Consider the following 20,672-nt stretch of genomic DNA (forward strand, 5'->3'; position numbering starts at 1 on the left):
CAATGTCAAGCATCTGATACATTATCAAGCATCTGATACATTATCAAGCATGTGATACAATGTCACGCATCTGATACATTATCAAGCATCTGATACATTATCAAGCATCTGATACATTATCAAGCATCTGATACATTATCAAGCATGTGATACAATGTCACGCATCTGATACATTATCAAGCATCTGATACAATGTCAAGCATCTGATACATTATCAAGCATGTGATACAATGTCACGCATCTGATACATTATCAAGCATCTGATACATTATCAAGCATCTGATACATTATCAAGCATGTGATACAATGTCACGCATCTGATACATTATCAAGCATCTGATACAATGTCAAGCATCTGATACAATGTCAAGCATCTGATACAATGTCAAGCATCTGATACAATGTCAAGCATCTGATACATTATCAAGCATCTGATACATTGTCAAGCATCTGATACATTGTCAAGCATCTGATACAACGTCAAGCATCTGATACAATGTCAAGCATCTGATACATTATCAAGCATCTGATACAATGTCAAGCATCTGATACAACGTCAAGCATCTGATACATTATCAAGCATCTGATACATTATCAAGCATCTGATACATTGTTAAGCATCTGATACATTATCAAGCATGTGATACATTGTCAAGCATCTGATACAATGTCAAGCATGTGATACATTGTCAAGTATCTGATACATTATCAAGCATGTGATACATTGTCAAGCATCTGATACATTATCAAGCATGTGATACATTATCAAGCATCTGATACATTATCAAGCATCTGATACATTATCAAGCATGTGATACATTGTGAAGCATCTGATACATGGTTAAGCTTCTTATACATAGTGAAGCATTTGACTCATGGTCAAGCACCTGACACAATCAAACATCTGATACATTATTAAACATTTTATTCACGATCAAGAATCTGATACACGTTCATATATATGACAGTGTCAGACCACGGAGGAAAATTGAAACAGGAATTTCCTTAAGTACTTTCGTATATTAATACTTCTTCAGAGGAGTCTGTCGTATTAATATACGAAAGTACTTAAGGAAATTCCTGTTTCAATTTTCCTCCGTGGTTTGACACGGTCACATTTTTTAGTCACGTATTTATTTTTCGTGTTTTATATATATATATATATATATATATATATATATATATATATATATATATATATATATATATATATATATATATATATATATATATATATATATATATATATTATTAAATATGACCGAAAAAGTAAGATTAATAATTCTAACACGAATTTTCTCAATCTTTCGTACATTACGCTTCAGGTAAATCAAAATCAAATATGTTGGAGGTAAATCAAAAATCAATTCTCCAAAATTCATTTTTATTTCTAGTCTGACGCGACACGGGCGCGTTTCATAAAACTTATTACATTTTCAAAGACTTTAGTTCACAAATACACAACTGATTAGAACTTACGTATCTCCGATTTTATATCTACATTTGAGTGAGGTGGGAGGGGTGATGTGGCATTAACACAAGACAGAACAAGAGGGGATATTAATAGGGTATTAAAAGTATCAACACAAGACAGAACACAAACAATGGGTATTGAATAGAAGTGTTTGTAGAAAGCCTATTGGTCCATATTTCTTGATGCTTCTATATTGGAGTGGAGTCTTGAGGTGGGTAGAATATAGTTGTGCAATAATTGGCTGTTGATTGCTGGTGTTGACTTCTTGATGTGTAGTGCCTCGCAAACGTCAAGCCGCCTGCTATCGCTGTATCTATCGATGATTTCTGTGTTGTTTACTAGGATTTCTCTGGCGATGGTTTGGTTGTGGGAAGAGATTATATGTTCCTTAATGGAGCCCTGTTGCTTATGCATTGTTAAACGCCTAGAAAGAGATGTTGTTGTCTTGCCTATATACTGGGTTTTTTGGAGCTTACAGTCCCCAAGTGGGCATTTGAAGGCATAGACGACGTTAGTCTCTTTTAAAGCGTTCTGTTTTGTGTCTGGAGAGTTTCTCATGAGTAGGCTGGCCGTTTTTCTGGTTTTATAGTAAATCGTCAGTTGTATCCTCTGATTTTTGTCTGTAGGGATAACGTTTCTATTAACAATATCTTTCAGGACCCTTTCCTCCGTTTTATGAGCTGTGGAAAAGAAGTTCCTGTAAAATAGTCTAATAGGGGGTATAGGTGTTGTGTTAGTTGTCTCTTCAGAGGTTGCATGGCTTTTCACTTTCCTTCTTATGATGTATTCGATGAAACCATTGGAGAAGCCGTTATTGACTAGGACCTGCCTTACCCTACTCATGTCTTAGTCGACATGAACTTGAAACCGGCCATATACTGCAGGTATGTTGACGACATTTTTACACAGGTACCTGATGTCAGACATCTGCAGGAGCTGAAGGAGGCATTTGAGCAGAGTTCCGTGCTGCGTTTCACTTACGAGATGGAAAAGGGTGGGAAGCTGCCCTTTCTAGATGTAACAGTCATGGAAAAGGGCGGAGGTTTTCACACTGCAGTCTACACTAAGGAAACAAACATAGGAATGTGCCTAGATGCCAACAGCGACTGCCCTGACAGGTACAAGAGGAGTGTTGTTAACGCATATGTCGACCGTGCTCTCAACCACAGCTCAGAATGGAAGCAAGTCGACGAAGAACTCTGTAGGGTAAGGCAGGTCCTAGTCAATAACGGCTTCTCCAATGGTTTCATCGAAGACATCATAAGAAGGAAAGTGAAAAGCCATGCAACCTCTGAAGAGACAACTAACACAACACCTATACCCCCTATTAGACTATTTTACAGGAACTTCTTTTCCACAGCTCATAAAACGGAGGAAAGGGTCCTGAAAGATATTGTTAATAGAAACGTTATCCCTACAGACAAAAATCAGAGGATACAACTGACGATTTACTACAAAACCAGAAAAACGGCCAGCCTACTCATGAGAAACTCTCCAGACACGAAACAGAACGCTTTAAAAGAGACTAACGTCGTCTATGCCTTCAAATGCCCACTTGGGGACTGTAAGCTCCAAAAAACCCAGTATATAGGCAAGACAACAACATCTCTTTCTAGGCGTTTAACAATGCATAAGCAACAGGGCTCCATTAAGGAACATATAATCTCTTCCCACAACCAAACCATCGCCAGAGAAATCCTAGTAAACAACACAGAAATCATCGATAGATACAGCGATAGCAGGCGGCTTGACGTTTGCGAGGCACTACACATCAAGAAGTCAACACCAGCAATCAACAGCCAATTATTGCACAACTATATTCTACCCACCTCAAGACTCCGCTCCAATATAGAAGCATCAAGAAATATGGACCAATAGGCTTTCTACAAACACTTCTATTCAATACCCATTGTTTGTGTTCTGTCTTGTGTTGATACTTTTTATACCCTATTAATATCCCCTCTTGTTCTGTCTTGTGTTAATGCCACATCACCCCTCCCACCTCACTCAAATGTAGATATAAAATCGGAGATACGTAAGTTCTAATCAGTTGTGTATTTGTGAACTAAAGTCTTTGAAAATGTAATAAGTTTTACGAAACGCGCCCGTGTCGCGTCATACTAGAAATAAAAATGAATTTTGAAGAATTGATTTTTGATTTACCTCCAACAGTGAAGCGTAATGTACGAAAGATTGAGAAAATTCGTGTTAGAATTATTAATCTTACTTTTTCGGTCATATTTAATAATATATGTCTACAGGAAAGACTGCTACCAAAATATACTAATATATAGATATATATATATATATATATATATATATATATATATATATATATATATATATATATATATATATATATATATATATATATATATATATATATATATATGATACATACTTGTGCATTTTATACCTAGCCAAGTATTTAATACAAGGTCATTCATTTGATACATTGCCAAGCATATGATACATTAATAGGGATGTATTCTCTGAAAACATTATGTAGCTGTGTAAAGCGTCTTTTCTTGCGTATTCATGTGGAACATTGCAATTCAGATTGCACTTCATACATTTGGCGTTACATAGAGACCTGTTAGGTATTTATTGTGAACATATATTTATGTGTATTGTGTACAGACCTGGTGGCAGCGAGGGAGAGTTGGCCGTGTACACCCACAAGCTCTACTCCAGGACGAACCTTCGCTTCCTCACTTTCTGGAGAGACGGAGCCTTCCTCAGTAACGTCCACTTCTTTCCAAAAAAGGAAGTGCGTCATTTTTTGTTTAAATGTGTTCATGATCTCATGTATTTATCCACACTGGTGTAGTGGTGGTGGTTTCAGTGATATTGGTGTGTCTGTCATTTACCACTCTCTTAATATTTATCAGTATATTTTGGATAGTCACTTAGTGGAGAAGTCGATTTGTTCTCGTTGTATGAGACTGCATATCGACATACATATACATCAATATTTGTATATTTACCCATTTATTATTGTGTGTGTGTGTGTATGTGTAGGTGGTTGACTTGAGCGGGCAGAGACTGCGCGTCCTTGCCGTTGATCACGCCCCCTCTGTCTTCTCACACCTGGACGACAAAGCCCTTCACCTGGACGAACAAGGCCTCCTCTTCAACGTCTCTGGCCTCGACGTCAAAGTGAGCTTCGTTAACACAGTATTCCCATATTAACTAAGGCCACACTACATGAAAGGGCCGTGACGAGGATTCGAACCTGCGTCCGGGAGCATCCCAGACACTGTCTTAATCGACTGAGCTACGACAGGGTAAAAGGGTTGAAACCGAAGTTCTACTGAACTTACTGGATCCCGTAGCCTCTTCGAGGCACAAACCAGGCTTTTACACAACCCCCCTTTGCACCTGAGTAGTTCAGTAGAACTTCGGTTTCAACCCTTTTACCCTGTCGTAGCTCAGTCGATTAAGGCAGTGTCTGGGATGCTCCCGGACGCAGGTTCGAATCTTCGTCACGGCCCTTGTGGATTTGTTCATTTGATGCATCACGTTAGTGTGATCTCTGTTTGTGCTACTCTCTTGTGTCTGGCAAACAACGGTTATTTTGCCTCAACTCGAACACAGAAATGTCAGTAATATTATCACAAACCATACAATAAAGTATAATTAGATCTCCAAAATATATATATCCTCTTTCTATTTGGGGTCATTATATTTATTCTTGCTTCAGTAAGGCAGGATAAGTGTCTGTAACCGGCTTATGAGGTAGCTATATTTGTGCTTGTTTATAGCTTGTGTTACACGGTACTTATTCACCGTGTGCGATGTATGTTGGATATTCCCCACACGACAAACATTTTAGTATTTATTTGCTTGGCCACACCTAATCTAACTTAACTAAACATAACCTAAACTATCCACACCAAACGTAACCTAATCGAATTGAGTGCGTGAGTTAGAAAAAAAAAAACACGTGATGTCGGTCGACTTGGTGACTGACTCATTTTTGTCGAATAATCCTAGCCGTTGATCTGATAAAACATATATAAGTCCAGCCTAATAGCCATATATACACTCCATTAACATGTCGAAAGTGTTAAATACGAAATCATTTATGCTACTAGAGCATTCCACACCTGTAATTAACGTACAATTGATATCTGTAATCCTGGAAGAGGACCATCGAATCACAATTTTCGGTATCACTCACTTGAGTTTGCACCCCCACAACACGTTGTGTGTGGTGTTGACGTATACAGGTGGTGAATGCGCTGGGCGAGGCTCTCAACTTCACCCCAGTCTTCTACAGCCCGGGACAAGACATGTGGGGAACACTCCTCCCAAATGGCACCTTCACTGGAATGGTCGGTAAGACAATTTTGTCATTGTTCAGTTCACCAAAAAATTCAGGTCGAACTTAATTTTAAAATCTGAAGCCTGTAACAACCAGTAACTTTTTCATCGAATGAATTACAGAGCACCACGAGATTAGTCTTTGTCTTAGTGGACCGATAATTTTACAACGTAATCATGCCATCTACCACATGTATCCAAGCTTTCATTAAATTATTTAAAAAAGTTGCAATTTTTTCTCCCCATGGAAAGATGTATTATAATTTCTAGTGTGACTCGACCTCTCTGACGAAGTGCCACGTTTTAGGCCAGGTACACAAGGACGAAGCAGAGATGGGCATTGGTAACGTGTTCTTGACGGAGGTGCGAGCACGATACGTCACCTTCAGCGTCCCTTTTGACTTCGAGCGTGCTTGCTTCCTCACGCCCGCCCCCCGGCTCCTCCCTGCCTGGATGGCCGTCTCCTTCCCCTTCACTCTGCACGTCTGGATGCTCCTCATGGGTCAGGAACTCTTTCTCAATCTCTCTCTCCCTCTATCAAATTGGTGTTGTTTGTCTCTTGCATTGGTCAATATGTTTATATTTACACAAAAAATAATCTGGTATTTTTAAACTTTGGGGGATATTCACTTAATAAATATTTCCTGTCTTTTAGGTGCATGTATCTAAATTAGAAGTTTTCCAGTTCTTCAGGTTTACATCCTAATTGTGTATATTAAGTAATTTGTGGAGGAGAATGGTATCAAGTGGAACATCGATCTGATAATAGATCAGATTAAGACTTCCCCTAACCTACGCACCAGCCGCGCCTCGGCATAGCAGTAAGCAAATCCTGCAAAACATAAGAACATAAGAACAAGATAACTGCAGAAGGCCCACTGGCCCATACGAGGCAGCTCCTATCTATAACCACCCAATCCCACTCATATACTTGTCCAACTCGCGCTTGAAACAATCGAGGGACCCCACCTCCACCATGTTACGCGGCAATTGGTTCCACAAATCAACAACCCTGTTACTGAACCAGTATTTACCCAAGTCTTTCCTAAATCTAAACTTATCCAATTTATACCCATTGTTTCGTGTTCTGTCTTGTGTTGATATTTTTAATACCCTATTAATATCCCCCCTGTTATGTCCATTCATCCACTTGTAAACCTCTATCATGTCACCCCTAACTCTTCACCTTTCCAGTGAATGCAACTTAAGCTTTGTTAATCTTTCTTCATATGAAAGATTTCTAATTTGGGGAATTAACTTAGTCATCCTACGTTGGACACGTTCAAGTGAATTTATATCCATTCTATAATACGGCGACCAAAACTGAACTGCATAATCTAAATGGGGCCTAACCAGAGCAAGATATAGCTTAAGAACTACACCAGGTGTCTTGTTACTAACGCTTCGATTAATAAATCCAAGTGTCCGATTTGCCTTATTACGAACATTTATGCATTGATCCTTTTGTTTTAAATTCTTACTAATCATAACTCCCAGATCCCATTCGTAATTCGACTTCGCAATCTCAACACCATCTAGCTCGTATCTTGTAACCCTCTCATCATTACCTAACTTCAGAACTTTACATTTATCTGCATCTGCCAATCCTTCGACCATTTCAAAACCCTATCTAGATCAACTTGAAGTGATAGTGAGTCCTCCTCCGAATTAATTTCCTTACCGATTTTCGTATCATCGGCAAATTTGCAAATGTTGCTACTCAAACCTGAATCTAAATCATTTATATATATTATAAACAACAGAGGTCCCAGGACAGAGCCCTGAGGCACCCCACTTACAACATTTTCCCACTCTGACTTGACTCCATTTATACTAACTCTCTGTTTCCTTTGGTATTGCCAATTTTTAGTAAGAATTTAAAACAAAAGGATCAATGCATAAATGTTCGTAATAAGGCAAATCGGACACTTGGATTTATTAATCGCAGCGTTAGTAACAAGACACCTGGTGTGGTTCTCAAGCTATATCTTGCTCTAGTTAGGCCCCATTTAGATTATGCAGTTCAGTTTTGGTCGCCATATTATAGAATGGATATAAATTCACTTGAACGTGTCCAGCGTAGGATGACTAAGTTAATTCCCCAAATTAGAAATCTTTCATATGAAGAAAGATTAACAAAGCTTAAGTTGCATTCACTGGAAAGGCGAAGAGTTAGGGGTGACATGATAGAGGTTTACAAGTGGATGAATGGACATAACCGGGGGGATATTGATAGGGTATTAAAAGTATCAACACAGGACAGAACACGAAACAATGGATATAAATTGGATAAGTTTAGATTTAGGAAAGACTTGGGTAAATACTGGTTCAGTAACAGGGTTGTTGATTTGTGGAACCAATTGCCGCGTAACATTGTGGAGGTGGGGTCCCTCGATTGTTTCAAGCACGGGTTGGACAAGTATATGAGTGGGATTGGGTGGTTATAGAATAGGAGCTGCCTCGTATGGGCCAATAGGCCTTCTGCAGTTACCTTTGTTCTTCTTATGTTCTTATGTTCTTAAATCAGCTTTTCGAAAATTTGGCACTTTAACAGAATTTTCTCCTACAGGTCTATTCCATTCTATGCAAAATCTGATTTCTTTGTGATCACTGTTCCCTAGCTCACTCCCTATTTTGATGTCATTAATTTGTGTTTCTCTGTTAGTTAACACTAAATCTAAAACATTATTTTCCCGTGTTGGTTAATTAATGTGTTGCGTAAGAAAGCAATCGTCAATTAATTCTAGCAAATCTTCTGCTTCACTATTCCCTGTTTTGTTCAACCAGTTTATTCCACTAAAATTAAAGTCACCCATGACGTAAATACTGTTAGATCTAGATGCCCTAGATATTTCATCCCATAGATGCTTTGCTTCCATTCTGTCTAAGTTTGGTGGCCTATATATAACTCCTATTATAATATTATTTGCTTTTTCGTATAATTCTATCCAAATAGTTTCTGTGTGTGGCTCAGTTTTGATTCCCTCTTTGAGACTACATTTCAAATTGTCCCTAACATATATAGCTACTCCCCCTCCTCGTCTAATATATCTATCTGTGTGAAATAGTTTAAATCCATTTATTTGATATTCAGCTAATAGTTCTCTATTTTCTACATTCATCCACGTTTCGGTAAGTGCAATAATATCTATTTTTTTCTGTGCAGACAAGAGCATTTAATTCGTTAATTTTATTTCTTAGACTTCTACTGTTAGTGTAATATACCCTAAGTGAATTGTTATTTTGAGGCCCTTCTCTTTCCCTGATCATTTTGCCAATTCCTTTCTCCCACAAACACATTCTTTTATTATCTCCTTCCTCCAAATCAATTCCTATACCTCTATCTACTAACAGTTTAAACCCAAACAAGCACCTCTAACCACTTCTTCCAACGAGTTCGCAACAGCAACAACCCCAGCTCTCGATAGATGCACCCCATCACGAGCATACATTTCATTTCTTCCATAGAAGTGTTCTCAGTTGTCTATGAAAGATATTGCATTTGATTTGCAATATCTTTCCAGCCGGCAATTGACACCAAGTGCCCTTGACATCCATTCATATCCCACTCCCTTTCTTGGAAGAATGCCACATATGATCGGGATTCCTTCCTTGCTCCTAACTAATTCAATGGCTGTCCTGAATCTCTGTATTAGTTCCTCACTCTTAACTCGTCCAACATCATTACCCCCTGCACTAATACAAATAATGAGCCATTGAATAAAAAGCCAAATTCAAACCATTGAATAAAAAGCCAAATTCAAGCCATTGAATAAATCAACAACCTTGTTACCGAACCAGTATTTACCCGAGTCTTTCCTAAATCTAAACTAATCCAATTTATACCCATTGTTTCGTGTTCTGTCTTGTGTTGATACTTTTAATATCCTATTAATATCCCCCTTGTTATGTCCATTCATCCTCTTGTAAACCTCTATCATGTCACCCCTACCTCGTCACCTTTCCAGTGAATGCAATTTAAGCTTTGTTAATCTTTCTTCATATGAAAGATTTCTAATTTGGGGAATTAACTTTGTCATCCTATGCTGGACACGTTGAATATAAAAGGAATTTATATTCATTCTATAGTATGGCGACCAAAACTGAAAAGCATAATCTAAATGGGGCCTAACAAGAGCAAAATTTAGCTGAAGAACAACTCCAGCTGTCTTGTTACTAACACTCCGATTAATAAATCTAAGTGTCCTATTTGCCTTATTACGAACATTCATGCATTGATCCTTTGGTTTTAAATTCTTACTAATCATAACTCCCAGATCCCTTTCGCAATCCGACTTCGCAATCTCATCACCATCTAGCTCGTGTCTTGTAACTCTTTCATCATTACCTAGCCTCAGAACTTTACATTTATCAGCATTAAACTGCATCTGCCAATCTTTTGACCATTTCAAAACTCTATTTAGATCAACTTGTAGTGAGAGCCCCCAATACCAAACCTTATTGAACAAATCCTCATTGTACGTTCCTTCGAAAACGTACTGCCAATTCAAACCATTGAATAAATTGTTATCAAAAGAAGGCTCTAAACCAGCAGGATTATGTGAATTGTATTGAGTCATTAGCAACTGAACCTCTTTACTTAGAAAATGTATAATAGTCCAGAAAACTATTGGTGGTGAATAAGTACCAGTTGAACTAAGACCATCCCACCCCCATCCTTATCCTATTCATAAACACGACCCATTTCACTACCTCATCCCACCTCTCTATGTGTTACATACATTTTAAATCCACACAAATTACTAACCATATAAGCAAATAAAGCTGTCATTCCAAAAAACAACGATTCTAAACCTCCACCTCATCGCTATCTTGCAAATTAACAGTAGACACATTTTTAACAACAAATTCCTCCTCTCCCTCAAAGTAAATATCCACAGCCCAGACACCATCCTACTGAATTAGACAGCCGCCTGCACCATAACAAGTGCATGATCAGTGAAGTCTCAATTTCCTTTAAAATGAGTCACTCATTCCGTACCATCCTTGTCGAGAACGACCACTTCAATTTCGAGTTCCACATGTGGAAACACTACCAACCACGGACTTCTGAACCTTTGTACTTCAGAGCTTCCACTGTCGGAAATTTCCGACAATAAATACTGAAATACCCTAACATACGAAGCAAAAGCTGTCATGTTTGGCAAATTACTAACGATATTAACCACTAATTTCCCTAAGCGAATCATTAGAAGAAAATAAGTTTCGTGGCTTCTCAGAGACAATGGGACGTTTGCCAAGTCTCCTGATTATTTATTTATTCATAACACGTATCTTTAAAACACCAGTCTGGGAACTAAATATGAAAAATGTATTCTCTAGGACTGGATTCAACTAAAACAATAACAAACTCAAGGTTTACTTCCCTAAGGCAATAATGACGAATTCAGAATCGTATTCATGGATGTATCCAGAGCCGGTTGAAGATTAGACGCCATTATTAGCACGTCAACATAGTCAAGAGAACACGCTTGAGCGAGTCCTCAGAACCTACCTGTGAAATCACGTGTTGTGGTTCCAGAGTCACCTATTATCTCAACAGACAGCGTTAGCCATAAGGAAGTGTTCTATTTATGATTGACAGATATGTTACAGTAATCACTAGCACTAATTAGACAATTGGTTAGGACATAGGCTATTCACCCAAAACGGGTGAGAATATTATTTCAAATATAACCTCCTTCTTTAGATATACATCTCATATCCTTATTTTGTTACTGTGTACTGAATTCGCAGAGAAAATTGAGGGGAAGGAGATACCTGCAATGAATCATTTGGTTCTGCACGTTACTTGTCCAGTCGCAGGCATTGTTTGACTACGGGCGATGAGGCTCACATGATCAGGACATGTGCACGGCTGGATAACCAAACTATATTCTACATTATAGCTAAGCTGTATTTTCACGTTACAAGTCCATTATTAATTATTAGATTAACATTACAGTAAATTTCTATTAGTTGATTTATTTGATTGATAAGCTACGTATATTACCCCCCTCCTAAGTTTGTGAAAGAGGATTACTCCTGGCAGGGTATAATTAAAATATGCACTGTCCACTCTAACTCATAAAATAATTAAAACATACAGTCCACTTTGAATTTATAAATAAATTAAAAAAAAAACAATAAACTAATAATTATTAAATAAATAAATACCTGCTGGGATTAAATTTCCCTACATTCTTTTGGTCCTCGCGAACCACGATCATGTTTATGATTCTAACAAAGAATTTACCAGTGCAATCAGTATATAAATAAATTATCAAATATTGAGGAACTTAAGTAAACTGCTACATATAATCATTGGTAGCCAAACTCAGTAAATTCTCAGTCAGCAGGTATACACAGAAGTGCTACAAAAATTAAGAAGCACAATCATTGCTCCGAGGAAACAACCAAGGAGCAAAAATATGTGCAAGCATATGAAATCACCGAGTGAAAAAACATTTAAAACCCAGAGCTACACATTCGCAAACTTATCCACCAAATAAGTGGAGTCTTTATATCCGCAGAATGTGAAGCCAAAATTAAACTCAACCAAATAGTGAATGTGTTATCCGCGGAATTTTACTACTAGATTTGTGTGATTTTAATTTTGCAAAAAAGCCACTAACCAAGCAATAACATCAAATTAAATAACAATGATTGAAATACTGCTGTTAACACAATATTAATAGCAGCTCTTACTTGGAGTCTTCTCACTTAATAGCTAATACCATTAAATACAACAAAAGGTTGATGAGAGGCTACTACCCATAAATGTGTATATATATCTCTCTACCAACCATAGTATTAGCCCTACAAAGCTTAACCAAACAGCCAGTATTGCTACTGCAGTCAAATTTAAAAGGACACTAATACGTCTTAAAGGCCACCTAAGGGGCCTGGTGACGGTGCACCGAAACTTTCTCAATCACACTTAATTTTTGTTTTTATAATTTTCGCGGTAAATGCTCCAATTTTTTAAATGGATCAACATCATACCATGAAAAGAAAACAGGTTTAAAAAAAATAGAGAAAACAAATTCCCATGCTCAAATTAGTGATAAAAATCTTAAAATGTCACGAATTGTTGTTTTATTAGCAGATGGTCTCAGAATCACATGTAACGTTCATGAATCTTTGATAAAATATTGTTTGAGAGAATCGTTTACAGTAAAACATTTTTTTCAATGTGGTAATCCAAATATGTGCCAAATTTATACGTAAAAAAAAATATAGCTCCAAACGTTATGGCATTATCACTAAAGGACACAAAGATTGTTATAGAACTAAGAACTTTGCACTTAATATGAAAAAATAGTAAAAATTGGTGAAAAACTTAACTTTTTATCTGGTCTCAAAGTTGAAAATTCTGTGCATACAGAAAAATGAAGTTAAAGTTCGTGATAATGTATATAATACTTCGAATTTATGACAGATCATTTACGTTTTAATTAAGATTGCTTGTCATTTATACTCGAATAGATAAAAGTTGTAGGTCAATAGGTGTTGAAATCAAGTCAAGGAAAATAACCCCCCCCCAAAAAACGAAATATAAGGATACGTTAGGGATAACTGTTAAACAGACACTGGGCCCCTTAACTGTCTAATAGTAGATTAGACATGCATATATATATATGGATGAGATTGGGTGGACATAAATAGGAGCTGTCTCGTATGGGCCAATAGGCCTTCTGCACTTAGCTTCATTCTTATGTTCTTACTAGCAGTACCCGGCCACGCGTTGCTGAGCCACAGCGCATGTGCGTTGCTGAGGCACAGCAACCTTCCCTGGTCGTCCCCACCATTCCCCCCTCAACCATCTCCTCGTCCTCCCCACCATTCCCCACTCCACCATCCCCTCTTCCTTCCCAACATGCCCCACTCCCCTGTCCCTTTGTCCTCCCCACCATTCTCCAATCTCCTCGTCTCCACCATCTCAAACTTCCCCGTCCCCTCGTCCTTCCCCACCATTACCCCCTCCCTTGTCCCATCATCCTCCCTACCATCTCTCACTTCCGTCCTCTCGTCATCCCCCCATCATTCCCCACTCCTTCGTCCGGTGCCTTCCCAAATGGTCTGATGTTCCCATCAGAAAATTGGGAACATCAAGTGATTTGATGTTCCCATCACTGAAATATAAGAAAAACAGTTAAAAAATTAAATGAAAATAAGAAAAAATAAAAAAATAAACTACTCACAAAATGAACGGTGTGGTAAACAACACAGCTCAATTCCAAAGCAATTCATCCAAATAATTAAATCAAAATTAATATAAATCAAAATCTATGAAAATTCAATTTATCTATGCAATCAGAAATATTGAAATGGAATTGTAACATATTTAGAATAGCATTTGTGTTGCTCTTACATGCAACAGATGACGCTTTTTTCAAGAAAAACATAGTTTTGCCTGTCACAGGAGTGGCATCTATGCTTATTTTTTTTTTTTTTTAGATATTTACACGAGTTGTTACATTCTTGTACAGCCACTAGTACGCATAGCGTTTCGGGCAGGTCCCTGGAATACGATCCCCTGCCGCAAAGAATCGTTTTTTCATCCAAGTACACATTTTACTGTTGCGTTAAACAGAGCCTACAGTTAAGGAATTGCGCCCAGTAAATCCTCCCTGGCCAGGATATGAACCCATGACATAGCGCTCGCGGAACGCCAGGCGAGTGTCTTACCACTACTCCACGGAGACTATAATATACTTATACTTATACTTATACTATATTTACTTAAACTTACGAAATGAACGGTATGATAAACAACACAGCTCAATTCCAACAGAATGTCACACAAAATAATTAAATACAAAATAAAATAAATTGAAATCTATGAAAATAAAATTAATTAATGCAATCGGAAACATTGAAATGGAATTCGTCACATATTTATTATAGCATGCATGTTGCAATTATGAGCAACAGATGGCGCAGTTTTTCAAAAACGCATGTTTTGACCTGTCAGAGGGGTGGCATCTACATAGTAGGTATATAAAAAGACAAGCCTATTCGAATGCAACGTTGTGTCAAAATTTCAAAGCACTGGGTGAAGAACTTTCAGAGATTACAGTATATGTTGCTCTTACGTCCAACAGATGGCATTGTTTTTCAAATCAGCATGTTTTTTCCTGTCACAGGTGAGGCATGTATATAGTAGATATATAAAAAGACGCGCCCATTCGAATGCAACGTTGTGTCAAAATTTCAAAGCAATCGGTAAAGAGGTTTCGAAGATTTTCCTCACTTGAAAAAACACAGTTTTTCAGAAAAAAACATGTTTTTTTACCATCACAGACGTGACATCTATATAGTATGTATATAAAAACCTGCTCGGATACGAATGGAACGTTGTGTGATAATTTCAAAGCAATCGGTGAAGAACTTTCGAAGATTAGCAATTATGCACAAACGAGCATTTCCATTTTTATTAATATTGATAACGAAACATAATTATTTGCAGTAACTTTATTGCCCATATATAAGTGATAAGGCCCTCATCTGGTCCTCATACATTAATTTAACCTAAATAGAAAAAGAGAAAAGAGTTTGAAATCTGTAAATAAATTGGCCAAACAAAAAATAAAAGACACAAATTCTGCCACCTGTGGCTGATTTACATGTTAACCAATTTTGTTCCAACTTCACATACTTAGTGCCGGATATGCATTTGTAAGATGTAGAAGTCACAACAAAATCTGCATACAAACAAAGGAGAGAAAAAAAATTCACACATAAGTAAAGGGTTGTCAGTTTTCATACAAAGAGACATAAGAAATATTGCCATTGGGCAATGTATTTATATGATATATAATAAAATACATCATAATAACATACTAACTCAATATTACATGTGAAATCTGGCCCTCCAGGTGACACCAGCTGCATGTACACTTTATTGACCCCTTACTACTACTTGTTTTCTTTGTGCATGATCCAGGTGCTTGCATCTCTTTATCCCTGATTGCCAAAAAATAGGAGGTGTTATCGTTATTATCAGTACTGGTTGCCGCCCAACACCCGCTCATTTAGTTAACAAATCGTAAAAACTCCATTTCTTAACATACTGGGATGAAATTTTCACAATGCTGATGGCAAATAATGGGAGATTTGTTTATAACTTTTCACTATATTTCATATTTGGAAAAATCTCCTCCGTCACCAGGCTCCTTAACCATACAGATTAATAGATGCCAAGAACTGTCACAACAATCTCTAGTTGATCATATTGAGCTGGAAAACTACTATCAAGTAGCTTCAAGTGAGTTTAAACAAGTCAAACGCCAGATAGAAATGTATTTGGCTAGACTTGTCAACAGTAACTTATCTAAAACTGAATTAGATGATGTTATGGCTAATCTGGCACAATTCGAAGATGATATTGAATCCAAATTAAACCCTTTCGTCAAAACAATTGCCCAGTGCTGCGGACCCGAGTCCAGCGTCCGAGCACGGAGCAGTGACGACCGCGCCATCTGTGGGTCAGTTCCCGAAACCCCCTCCAAATGGACGCCGCCATCTAGTGAGGACAGGATATACCGGCCACAGGGGCTGGTTTCCCTTCCTAATCAGCTCGTGACATAGCCGCTGCTGACCTCTGGTGAGGTGACGCTTAGACAGCAACGCCATCTATGGAGTGGATAGGTGGGCGTTTGTGTCTAAGCCTGTAAGTGAGGTGCCCTAGGGTGTCCCTAGTACTGATGATGTGTCTGATTACAGAGTCGACCTGGGACTGCTGGATTGGACGATTGGCAGTCTACCCAAGGCAGCCGTAGTATCTCCACGCATCTGCTGCAGAAGCTGTGAGTCATCCCCCGGATGAACACTGTTGTGTTAGCCTGCCTGTGACGTGGCAGTTGAGGAATTGTCGTACCCGGGGCTGACTGGTGGAGAAGACTAGCCACTGGGGTGTTGTGGTGAGGAGAGTGATCTGTGGAATCACACGAGGCTCCTGCCTAGGGCTTGCAACCCTATTATCGGTCGTGGAGTGGCCTACGCGGCGTAGCTGATTGGAACCTGCCAGCTACAGGCTGGATTTGTGGTTGAAGGCCTCCACGACGGTGCACCCAGTGGGACTGTGATTTGGCTGGCCTGTGGCCGGGGTAGACTCGTCTAGAGAATCTAAGGATTCATCGTGAGGCCACGAGAAGAGAACCTAGGGCTAAGCATCGTTGAGCACCGTGGAGCATCCCGTGTCTTCAGAGGAAGACGAATTATTGTAAATAAGAAGTGTAGTAATAGTAACCGCGTGTGACTGTTTATATACTTATTTATGGTGGTGGAATAATTATATATTTAAGTTTAGTGCAGTTTTATCCCTTCCCCTTTAATTTACTTGCATTATGGAACACACCCCTTGAAAGCCACTACTAACTTGGGGCCGGATACCCAAACTCTAATAACATCAGAGAAAGAACCCAGTTGCGACCCAAGAGGGCCGTAACACCCAGTGTAATGATACAACTATAGCTTTCCTTAACACAAAACAACCAGAAGTTAAACTACCTTCAATCATGTTGCTCACATTCTACGGAACAGAGGATGAGAGTTGGAATAACTTCTTGAACAAATTTGTTGATTCAGGTGATTCTAAACCCATTATTCCTTAAATCACTAAATTTACATACTTACAGGGTCAACTTAAAGGTAAAGTTTTAGAGGTGGTTTTAAATCTAACATTAAATAGTGGAGGTTATGATCTCACAATCAAGCTCCTTAAGGATAATTGTGCTGACACTGAGAGAGCTGTTAGGCACTCAATCCAAAATTGTTTGGACTTACCACCCACAGATGGATCCTCTGACTCACTCCAAACCTTTAGATTAGAGCTTGAGTCATTACTCAAAGAACTCAGCCCTTAGGTTCATCTGAATAGTGTGGACTGGTTAACTAAAGTTAATGTACGACACAAATTTTCCAGTGAAACACTGGATAAGTTGTGAACCTTACATAACATATCATCCCTGACAGTACAAGAGATTACTGAAGGTTTATGCTCTGTTGTAGAGGGACAATTAGCGAATACAGATGGTAAAGCAACACCTTAACCTTTCTTAATCACCCACAATAAATCACAGAGTACATACACCCAATACTTTAAATAAATCTAATATATCTAACTCCACTCCAAGGTGGAAACAAGGCAGTGTGGGTACATATGCAGTCAGTCTCCCCAAATCTGCAGTAACTGTGTCACCCTTAGCGATGACATGCAAAAGTGCTGTTGACTGGAGAAAGTGATTATTCTGCCAAGAGGAGCATTCAATGTATCCCTGTCCAAATTACCATCATCGTGCTTCATGAGTAAAGCAACTTAAAGAGTTGCATAAATGCACCAGGTGTCTAAGGACCCATGACTACAGTACCTCTGCAACCTAACTGCACACCTGCAACAGGTGCAATAAGGGTCAACATCATACAGCACTGTGCAGAGACATAAGAACACATTCTTCCAAAGCCAAGGTGGCAGAAAAGACTTCCTCCAGAGTCAGTACTGCAAGGTGCATCAGGATATGAGTGTACTATCAGCAAAGCCTGACAATAATGCGACTTTGCCATATTGCCAAACTATTCATCAAAACAAAAAGAAACAAGGTCAACACACATAGATTATTTGACCAGGGATCCCAAAAAACATTTGCCACACAGAAAATGGCAGATTATCTAAAGTTAAAACCTGTTCGACAGGTAAAACTAAACATTTCAGAGTACCTGACCAACACAGGACCTCACGATTATAAAGTAGTCCAACCACTATTATGTCTAGGCAGTTAGGCCCCGACCTGAACAAGCCATAGTAGTCGACAAAATCACATCTGACCTTGTTACGAACCCGATTCCATCGTCGGAGCATGGAGCAGCGACGTCAATGCCATCTGTGAGTCCGCTCCCGAAACCCCCTCAAACTGGACGTCACCATCTAGTGGTGACAGGATTATACCAGCAAGAGGCGCTAGATTCCTGTCCTAGTCAGCTCGAGAGGTAGCTGGTGCTGACCTCTGGTGAAGTGGCACCTAGAAAATCAGCGCCATCTGTTATAGGAGGAGTTGTATGTCTATGTCAGAGTACGTAAGTGATGTTTCCTAGTGTCCCATGTACTGACCAGTGTACTGATGATGTGTCTGTATCCACAGAGTCGACGTAGGGCTGCTGTGGTACGAGGACAGTCAGTCTACCCAGGGCAGCTAATAGCTCTCTACTCCATTCTGCTTTACGGAAGCAGTGAGCCGCCGCTGGAGAAGAACTGTGTAGTGTTCTACTGTCTGCCTGTGACGTGGCAGTGACAGAATTCGGCATACCCGGGACTGGCTAGTGGAAGAGACGACTGACAGTAAGGTGCTATGGAGGAGTGTAACCAGCGAGTTGCAAGAAGCTCCTGCCAGGGGTTCGCTACCTTTGTATTTGTACGTGAAGAAGCCCAGCAGTGCGAGATTGATGTTCTCTGCCAGCACCAGGCTGGAGAGTGATTGTGGGCGTGCACGAAGAGCACCTAGTAAGACTGTTTTGGCTGGCCCGTGGCCAGGGTAGACTCGTTGGTGTTTCCCAGTACTGGTTGAGGATGGTACTGTGTATTGAGGAAGCACGGTAGCTGACAAGACTGCGTCGATTGAGCATCGAAGAGCGTTTAGTGTTCTATGAGAGAGACACTTGCGTACATATTAAGTGTAGTAATACTTCCTTTAGGATTATATATGAGGTGATGGGAAAGTGATTATATGTGAATATATTGATAATTGATGAAGTGTCGTATTCGATGCACCTTCCCCATTGTGTTTTACTTGCATTACTGAGCTCACTCCTTGAATGCCACTACTAACTTGGGGCCAGATACCAGAACTTTAATTCCACCAGCAAAGAACCCGGCTGCGACCCATTGTGGCCGTAACAGACCTATATGTTCATGGTGTAGGGAAAACAGCCAAATTCCTGCAAGAAAGGGGAATCAAGTTGGCTGATAATAAAATCACGTCTTATTACCTCATTGACTTTGAAATACTCGTAGGTGCAGACTATTACCGCAAATTCTTCACTGGAAGTAGAAAACACCAGGGAATGAACCTGTTATTGTCAGCAGAAGGCAAATTGCTCACTGACCCAGTATTGAGTCTGAAGAAGCCCACACCTGTAGACAAGAAACAAGTCAATCCAGTGATGGTTGCGTTACTAGGTAACGAACAGTCACCACTTAAGTTTAGGACATGTCTGAAAATGAACTTGATCCACCTGTACATAAATTGTGCAATTTAGCAACTTTAGGTATAGTCCCTGAGCAACCTAGTCAAGATGAATCATGTACTTACAAATGATACCTAGACTCGGTGGTCTACAAAAGATAATCAATACTTTCTCAGGTTACAATGAAAGCTGGAGCAGCCTCAGCTTCCAGTAAATCATTTCATGGCACAAAACCAATTAAAGTCACAGGTGTTGCCCTTGAATAGACATCTTGAGAACCTGAAATTGTACCATGACATAATCCAACAACAATTCGATAACAAATTCATCAAAGTTGTAATCAATGATAACCCTTAGGAGGGACACTATTTACCACACCATGCAGTAATGAAAGACTCGGTTACCACCCCAATAAGAATATTGTTTAACTGCAGTGCTAAGGCCAAACAGCATGGTGTCTCATTGAATGACTGCCTACAAACATGGGAAAGCCGGTCGGCCGAGCGGACAGCACGCTGGACTTGTGATCCTGTGGTCCTGGGTTCGATCCCAGGCGCCGGCGAGAAACAATGGGCAGAGTTTCTTTCACCCTATGCCCCTGTTACCTAGCAGTAAAATAGGTACCTGGGTGTTAGTCAGCTGTCACGGGCTGCTTCCTGGGGGTGGAGGCCTGGTCGAGGACCGGGCC

At 39.2% G+C, this 20,672-nt stretch overlaps 1 protein-coding gene across 1 annotated transcript in view; it reads left to right on the plus strand.

The window, feature by feature from the left end:
* The window catches only part of LOC123755252 (ionotropic receptor 21a), a 273,589-nt gene that overhangs the window by 121,366 nt on the left and 131,551 nt on the right, over window positions 1-20,672 (plus strand). The window contains exons 5-8 of the mRNA XM_069327997.1: window positions 4,115-4,244; window positions 4,496-4,633; window positions 5,707-5,815; window positions 6,108-6,302. Of these exons, the coding sequence (XP_069184098.1) occupies window positions 4,115-4,244; window positions 4,496-4,633; window positions 5,707-5,815; window positions 6,108-6,302 (572 nt within the window). The remainder of the gene's footprint in view (window positions 1-4,114; window positions 4,245-4,495; window positions 4,634-5,706; window positions 5,816-6,107; window positions 6,303-20,672) is intronic.

This window comes from Procambarus clarkii, chromosome 20 (assembly GCF_040958095.1).
Source record: "Procambarus clarkii isolate CNS0578487 chromosome 20, FALCON_Pclarkii_2.0, whole genome shotgun sequence".
NCBI classification, from domain to species: domain Eukaryota; kingdom Metazoa; phylum Arthropoda; class Malacostraca; order Decapoda; family Cambaridae; genus Procambarus; species Procambarus clarkii.